This window comes from Brachyistius frenatus, unplaced genomic scaffold (assembly GCF_029030835.1).
Source record: "Brachyistius frenatus isolate BFR_SWC_R1_liver_20210118 unplaced genomic scaffold, ASM2903083v1 Contig_8, whole genome shotgun sequence".
In the NCBI taxonomy this organism is placed as follows: Eukaryota; Metazoa; Chordata; class Actinopteri; family Embiotocidae; genus Brachyistius; species Brachyistius frenatus.
The window spans coordinates 6,320,056-6,328,774 of record NW_027210607.1 but is presented as its reverse complement, the minus strand read 5'-3'; the positions used below and the strand labels follow the sequence as shown (position 1 = coordinate 6,328,774).

Here is an 8,719-nt window from a genome sequence, read left to right as displayed (position 1 = left end):
GCATCAGACTCCTGGCACATTCTAGTCCCCCGCTGCCTCTGGTGCAATTAATGATCTTGCTTACAACATTAGCACCACAATCATGAAAAATCACACTGAAGCACCGAGTCCCCCGACATATTGAGTTCAATTCATCAAGGGCTCCGTGCTCATTGGCGATCTCAAACTTGGTCTCAGCATTATTGAGTGCCTTCGTAATGAAGTACCTGCCATCAGCTCCGAGGAGGAATTATCTTTTTCCAAAAAGAGATAGAATACGTTTCAAGATTCAGTAAGTGACTCATCTTGTTTGGGGAGTTTTCAGCATATCGGGCAATCAAACAAAAGTCAAAAATGAGTTGTGTGGGTGTATGGGAATTGTATCTGTCACTGGAATTTTTAACTTGGTCTCCAACACAAGAGTGCTACTTCCAAAGGATGTTTCTCAGACAGATATGAAGGAGTAGAAAATCTCTTTTGAGACTCGCTGTCTGTCTTTTTTAAAAAAAAAAATCTTTTATCAGCAGACACAGACACATCAAGATCAACTGTGGGTCAAACAGCCACAGTAGTATACTGGGTATTCAACACTTTGGGGTTTTTAGACATTTGAAATTGTAATATTCTTTCTCCCTCTGTTGAAACTTTAAAATGCGCACTGGCCCTTTGAGGGATATGTTTTCTATGATTGTAGTCTGTGAAACTTTAAGATTGTAGACTCTGTTTCCTCAGACATTTACTGAAGTGATTGCACATCTCTAAAAGCCATTCATAGACTTTTTTGGGGGTTTATTTTCTGGAGGCTGAGGTGTAATGACGCATACTTAAGTGGGATGCAGAATAGAGTTAGACTTTGACAGACAAAGAGTGGGGCGTATACGTGTCAAGAAGACAGGGATCATCGATCAACAGACAGCTGTACTTGGCATTGTAAATCACTGCAGTGCTGAAGGGCATCATCTGTCCCCATCTCCTAATTTCAGACAAAGCATGTGCCATTATCACTTTTAACACACGGCATATACAACCAATATGTACCACTTGTTTTGTTTATTTGCATCATCAACAACCATACACATTCATTGGTCTCCCAGCACGGAAACACAGGACATGAACACCAGTTTACCCGTCCATTGTAGTCAGCAGACAAGCCTGTGGTTGTTGATCCTACACCAGAGAGAATATTCAGTAGCACAGTAACCCCCCCCCCCCCCAAAAAAAATGCCTCTTTAAAATGAACAAGTGAAATCAAATCCATTTACAAACCAACATCAGTGTAACTCTGTAGCATATACAGTATGCTTCTGCAAATATGGATTCTGTATAATCACATTGGTTGGGATTGCTCAGCAGTTCCGGGTGAGCAGGGTTCTTAACAAAGAGAAGTAAAAGTCCAGAAGATAAACAGCTTCTAACACCCAATCAATCAATGATCTTTTTGCTGCAAACAAAACCAAGGAGCCAGAACAATTAGTAGTACACATTAGATGACATGGAAGCGGCCTGCTCCTGCTGTTAGACAGAAAAGAATATAAATTTTGCTCTCGACCATGTAGTAGTGAACGGTACTCTTTTTAAGTCCTAATTTTTACTGTAAACATAATGATACTGATCTAAATGAAGTCTCGCTGGAGTAACTAAGATGAGTGTAAGTACAGAGCAACATGCTACAGAGAGATACTGTAGGGGTTACAGTAAGTGACTCGTTATATCTAGTGCTCCCTAATCTAAGACCCCTCAAGCCATCTCTAAGTGCACCGATACTGGATTCAAAGAATCCGAAAGCTGCAGATTCAGCTGAAAACACTCAAATACAAATGAGTATTGCATACTACAATAAGACAGACAGTGATTTTTGACTGTAATCATGACTTCAAAATGTTATGTTTTGAATATCATAAAGCCTTTTTCACTTTCACGATGATGCTGATGGTCCAAACTGAGTCATGACATGAAATGATCATCATAGAATATAAGATGTGAAGTATTGCTGCTCTATATGTGCATTCTATGCAAGCATAGAAATAATAAACATACTGTAGCATAATCATTATATAAGATATCATTGTGGCCAGCATTGGCCACAACTGTGGCATCATATACATTTCATAATTTACATATATTCATATTTACAAGCACATCTTGTGCGAGATATCTTTTAATCTTTCAGGACTTCAGGATGAGTTCATCCATGTTTTTGGACAATTCAACATCTTGAAACATATATAGTATCTGGTCCTACTCAAGTGGACCATTTACTAAAATCAAAACCACATAACTACCTCTCAGGTCTGAGATCAGATTTTTTTGCACAATAGTGACAGAAATAAATAACAGAAAGTGACACTATACACAAAGTGATAAATTTATATTTCCCATAAGTGCACTGAAAATAAGTCAAATGTTTGCACAGGTGTTGTCAAGCATAGAAGATTAGTTCAGGAATCTGCCCCCCCTGCACCCCAGTGCCGTTAGTGCTGTCCGAAGAACACTGGAACTGAAATGTCACTTTCCCACACTGCACCTCTGTCATCCCTTCTTGTCCAAAGTAGCTCAACTCATTCCCATCGAGAACCACACTGGCAGTGTAGAAAGTATCGGGCTCGATCTGGACTGGGTACTCAAACCACACTGGGAAGGTGTTGCTAGAACCATCAGAGAAGTATTTGCTGAGGTTTTGTCCCAGCAGCACTCCTTGACGTTTCAGCTCGATCTTGGCACTGTACTCTGCTGAGCCACAGCTAGATCCATACAGTCCAAACCCGGCGATGAAAACTCTTTTATCCACTGCAAACTGTATACTGTCACAGCGACCCCGATAGCGCCACTGATTGCTCCGGTAGGCACAGGACTGGAACCTGTGGCAGCGCTGGGGTGTCAGGCCCTTCCTGGGCTGACTGACAAACTGCAGTTCCGGCTTCTTGGCCGCCGTGTACCACAGGAATATGTCATTGGTCTCATTAAGCGTCAACACACCCGACTGGGCCGCTCCATTGGCAAAATCATCCAGGGCCATTGTAGGGATGCGTATGAGGTACATGGCCTTGCCCAAAACCTTTCGCTTGTTATCAGTTGACGAGGTGAGCTCCTGTCTCTGGCACTCAGCATCAGCCCAGTTAAGAGCAGCCTCAAATACCACTATCTCTTTAGCGTTGAGTGTCTCCCGCTGTAGGATACTCTCCAGGGTCTGGGCGTCGATGTCGCAAAAGCCCTCAGAGCGTAACGCCAGCTCGGCCTGGGCATCAATCACCTCCCAGCAGCGCTGCGTCAGCTCTGGCTCCTCAAACAGACAGCTTTGGGAGAGTAACACACAGGCATTCTTGGCACTCAGGCTGGTCTCCAGGAAGTTGACGCAGGCACGGGCCAGGTGAGGGACGATGTACTTCTTGGCAGCGTAAAGAGTGGCCAACACTGTGTCAGCACTCAGGTCAATTTCATCACAGTAAATGTACCTGTTGACAAACAAATTTGACTTTCTCAGCTTGATAGACAACAGATAACACACAATTGAAATCACAAATAAGAAATTTAACTGTTAAATCATGTATAAGATTATAACTGTAAAATCAGACATGGGGAAATGATAAATATAAGAAAATAGTGCATCAGAAGGTTTTGGGTAGCTTGAAATTAATTAACATCACTGAATCTGATCAAAAAAGATGTAGGCAAACTAATCAAACCTGCCAACAAAATATTATTTCTCCTACACTTTTGTCTAACACCAACTGAGGCTCGTCTGCAAGGACGGACAAAACAAAACTCAGAAATAAAAGTGATGAAAGAAGGCAAGGAGGAGGTATAAAACAATAACAAGGGATTCCGCATGAAAGCCAGAAAGAAAAAGAAAATATATTAAAGTAAAATAGACAGGATATAGATTCTATGTTAGATAGAGGGAAAAAAAAAAAACATTTAATTTGTCTGTCAGAGGAAATGCTGAACAGTTTTGTCCAAGATGTGCCAGAGAGAGATACAGACTAATTTGATCACAAAAATCATATTGAAATAGCAGTTATGTGATGAAGATGACATTATTTATTTAACAAAGGCATTGTAAGATCATCAGGGCCAATAGAAGAAAGCACAAGAGAATCCTTACTTTAGCATTGCCAGAAATGCTGCTGGTTCCACATCTGGTATATGGATTCCATCATTGTTCTCAGCAAGCTCACCATAAAACATGGCATGGAACACCGAGCTGCCCACAGCCAACACATACTGTTGGAAGAAGAAGAGAAAAAAAAAGTGACAGAGGGAAAAGAGAAATGAAAACATAACATAATTCATCTGTGATTTCACTCCGATCCACATGACATGTCGTAAAAAAGAGATTATTATGGAAAGGTAATTGTGGCTCTTTTGCTTTACTTAAAAACTGAAGTATCTCTGTGAATTTTGAACAGTGCTTCAATTCTGCAGAGATTGTACATGTTAAGTTTCTCAGCTGTGTTTAGTCAGTCACTATTTTCCCCTGAGCACGGGGAGGCAGGTTTCTAACAAAGAAGATTGCCTCTGACACGACTGAACAGAGAGCAGCAAAAGTTCAATTTGCTGAAATTAGGGGCTTATCTGGATTGATGATGAAATCAGATGCAACACAATACTGCTTATATTTTCAGATGTAAGCACTGTATACAGTAGAAGAATATGAATTCTGTTACTCTCCCCAAGTACATTTACGTTTTAGGTCTGTGGTGTGCATATCTGTGTGTGTGTGTGTGTGTGTTGTGTGTGTGTGTGCAGCACAAGTGTGTGTAGGTGGTTGTGTGGGTGGTGTAAATTATCCCCCCCCCCCAAAAAAAAAAAAAAAAAAAAAAAAAAAAATTCTCTCAAGTGCAGGGTGAAAAACAAAAATAAAGCTTGCAAATAATTCCATTGTTATTGTTGGTGTTGTTGTTACACACCGAAATTCAGGTTTATTTTTGTACAAAGCAAGATCAGCTGAGAAGCAGATGCTTTTTTTATGTGGATTTAGAGACCAGAATACAAATAGTGCATACTGGAATTAGCTCCACATCATGACCCATTATGTTTTACAGATGTCTACATAAATCAATCCTTTTAGTTGCATCCTCCATCTTGGAAGGATATAACTATAAACATACATTAGATCATAATGCATATGTAATTTCCTGCCAACTGGACACAATAAAGATTGCAGGGCTGAACGCCATTATGTCCCATTGGCATAATGGCTCAGCATAAAGTGCAGTCAAGTCATTCTCAGTGTCGTTCCATAACTGCTTTGCACAAAGTGTGCTGCAGCTACCAATCATAGATAATACATTTGGGCCCTATGTAAAGAGCGGGGAAAAAAATAGCCATGAGGAGCTGATATAAGATGTAGAATGGTTAGCTGGGGCCCAATTTATTGCTGCAGAATATTTGTCAGATTTATGCGAATGTTCTAATCATATTCAAATAGAGAAGAAATTAAAGTGCTTTTAGATTAAGCACATGGTCGAGGCAAATGTAACTCAGTCATTTATGTGAATATTTTGAAAAAGCAATGAGGTCAAAAGGTGAACCAAACAATGAAGGCAGGATGACGACCTGCAGGTTATAACTCGCACAAACAGAATGAATATGGGTCTAATTATATTAATCAGTGGTATTTAAATCAGATTATTTGTACTGTTATTTGAAAAATTCAAATGCTAATCAAGTTAAAGAGAACAAAAGTTGTTTTGTAGGATGTGGGACACAGTTCAATGCACCTTCCTCTGTGTCTTATCATTGTCATGTGTTTGGATGTGTTTGATTTTGAAGTTGGCTAATTGCAGAGCAGTTTCTGAAAAGCTCAGAGACAAAGGCGTTCCGATATGTGTGAGATGAAAGCTGAAGAGGATATCCCTTCCTCCTTCGCTCACTCTCTGCCGCTATCCTTCAGCCTCATTTACATAAATAATTGAGGACTGTCTCGGAAAGACACATGACGCGGAAGTGAGAGTGGAGCACAAAGGACTTGAGTTCCATTACCGCCGGCAACGAGGAAGATTATTTTTATGCTCGGATGATATGAAGAACAGTGGGCCAGGCTGGGCTGATTGCTTGTTTGTTAATGTCTTCCTCGCAACTGTGACTTTATGGTTGATGGGATTCTTACTCTGTGTCCCGGCAGCCGCTGAGTCCTTCCAGGCTGACCCACCACAAAGTGAACATCTGCCATCAGCTCATTGTTAAACATTACTGAGTTTCTAGAAAGGGAAGGAAAAAAAGAAAGAGGAGAAATTGAATTTGATAGATCTCACTATTTACTCATGTCAGTGATTTTAAATGGCAATCGATGGACTTAAAATCATTTCTTTGTATTTCAAAAGAATAATAAAACTCACAGTGAATGAAGTACAACCAAAAGCAGTGAATTACATTTGCATTTATGTTTACTGCTGCTCTAAAAACAAGAGTTTTGTGGTCATGTAAAGTGTCCAAGTTGCTTCAGGCAATAATTGTATTGATTTAAAAGTCTCATAAAGGACAGAAAACATTTGAAAATGTTTTCAAAACTCAAATCATTTTTCATCTTTTCCTTACTTTTTTTGTTCCTTCTTTCTACATAAAAACAGGGAAACAAGACAATGAACTCAATGGAAAATCCCCACTGTGAAAGAATGGGACCAACAATAAAGCTGTGTTCATATATTATTGAGTAGTGGAATATGTCACAGGGGTGGGTAAACAGCCCCATGATGTTTTGGAGAGACAACAAAGCCAGGTCGGAAAGCAGACGTTTTGCTCTGGACAGCTGGGGTCTTTTACTGATAGGCCAAGGTAAATATTTAGCTTTTAGTGCAGAGCAGCCTCTGCCTGTTGTGCATATGAAACCCACTCGGTTCCTGCACGCCCTCTCTTATGTCAGAGCGGCAAAGTCTGCAGGAGCAGGAGGTGGTGTAAACAGTGGTTCCCCCAGTAGACTGAGGGCAGGGCACAGAGAACACCCACCCATACTCTCACACACACACAATGTGAGAGAGTAATTGCCTTACAGAAGTTTTTGTGCTAAACTGGTAATTAAAAAGTTGAACTCTGTTGAACTTCATGAGAAATTTCCAAATTACAATTTTCAAATTTCGCCTTTCCTGACTGTACTGTTAATGAAAGCTGTTGGGATTACCAGTAATGATTTCTCATGCAGCGTGAGGCTTGCTGGTTGCACTCACCTTTCTCTTATAGTGGAGTAGAGTCCCTGCCAGTTACAGTTTTGTATGGTGTTGTTGTTGTTGAGGTTCTGCTGCTGGTACTGTTGCACTGTGGTGGTGGATGCCGGTTTTTTGGTGGGAAAAATGTCCGCTGCCATCTTCTTCTTCTTCTTGCTCCTCAGGGTTATTATCTCATAACAGACTGGGGGCAGCTTGGAGCTGCCACTGGCATTCCCCTTCTTGGAGCTTTTACTTGACTTGCTTTTCACTGACTCGGGAAGCATTAAGAAGAAAGTCAGACATTTCATGTTCCTTCCCTTGGCATCGACCATGAGTCTGTTCAACTGCCGAGCAGTGAGAGTGCATGCAGAGAAGACATTCGCCCAGGAGCAGGCAGGTGCGATGGAGGACCGAGGGGGGAAGAGGACAGTAGAGACTTGCGCCCCACTGAGCGGTGCACTAGTCACAGATCCCGTGCGAGCTTTGTACGACCCTTTAGGAACTACTAGGATCTTCTCTTGCCGGTTTTGTCACTCCTCTGAAGACGCAGGTTCAGACGGGTGATCCGAAGGCACTTTTCCTGTGGGAAGTTTGATCTGCTGATGGAGACGCTGCTGTGGTTCCCATCCCTGCTTGTCCAAAGTGATGAGATCAGCTCTTCATATCACTTCTTTTCCTCGTCTGCTCCCTTGCCTCTCTCACTCACTGCTTTGCTGAGCGTTGGCCTGACAGCTCCAGATTTAGTATCGCTGCAGTGGTCCTTAGGCAGAGAGCTTTACTCAGCTCCTTTATCTTACTCCTTGTGCGCTTCTCCTCCTCTCTCTGCCTCTACATCTGTGCCTCTATCGTTTTCTCTCCGACGCCGGCTCTTTTTCTCCCTTTCTCAGCTCCATGGAGCGGAGTCATCTGCAGGATGCTGTGGATGCTGCGCTGCTCTGCTCAGCCACTCGTTCTGCTGACTACAGAGGTTGAATGAGAGAGCGCAGAGGAGATCGAGAGCCCCCACCTCCCCACCGCCCCCCTCCCCGCCCCCTCTCCGAACAGCACATAGCTCTCTCTCCAGAGCTCAGCCAATGACAGCGCGTAGCATTTACGATTGGCTAATGCAGCCTAGTGCAGCACATACTTGAATATGCAATAGTCAATGTCTCAATTAAAGTGACAGCCATGGCCCATAAGAATGATATATTCATCTGCTACTTTACTTCCTGTGTTTCCTTTACCTAAAGCAACAGCATTCAATTTGCACTCCAGTAGATACAGACTCAGTGTTATAGCTGAAAAGGACAATATCAATTTCCATGCTCTTTTTTTAAGGACAGAATCTGCTTAATTCATGCATCCTGTCACAATTACACTTTTTTCACAAGCTTCTCATTCATTTATACAAACAGTGAAATTTGCAGTTCATTATTCACTTGAGTGCTTTGATGGGACTTATGACCTTTAAACAGTTTTGCCACAGCAAAACCTTTGTAGATTCACGCCCACACAACAAAAGAAGAACTTTCATGTTAAAATAGTATTGTACACAAGCTACTCTTAAACTAATAGAGTTTGATCATGTAACATATTTCAGTGTGATTCGTCGTTAGATA

General features: G+C 41.6%; 1 protein-coding gene across 1 annotated transcript; it reads right to left on the bottom strand.

Annotated features, from left to right (window-relative positions):
* Positions 1-1,194: 1,194 nt before the first annotated feature.
* On the bottom strand, positions 1,195-8,074 carry btbd3b (BTB (POZ) domain containing 3b). Its single transcript, XM_069690115.1, has 4 exons — positions 7,143-8,074; positions 6,089-6,179; positions 4,082-4,200; positions 1,195-3,431 (listed from the first exon to the last, which is right to left on the bottom strand). Exons 1-4 carry the CDS (start codon positions 7,451-7,453, stop codon positions 2,399-2,401), a joined length of 1,554 nt encoding a protein of 517 aa, XP_069546216.1. The 5' UTR covers positions 7,454-8,074; the 3' UTR covers positions 1,195-2,398.
* Positions 8,075-8,719: the final 645 nt, after the last annotated feature.

Excerpts from the sequence above, each read along its gene's own strand:
- btbd3b (XM_069690115.1), bottom strand. The coding sequence starts at position 7,453 with ATGGTCGATGCCAAGGGAAGGAACATGAAATGTCTGACTTTCTTCTTA. Across the intron at positions 6,180-7,142 it reads TACTCCACTATAAGAGAAAG|AAACTCAGTAATGTTTAACA; the intron begins GTGAGTGCAACC and ends TTCCCTTTCTAG. Across the intron at positions 3,432-4,081 it reads GCATTTCTGGCAATGCTAAA|GTACATTTACTGTGATGAAA; the intron begins GTAAGGATTCTC and ends GTTTGTCAACAG.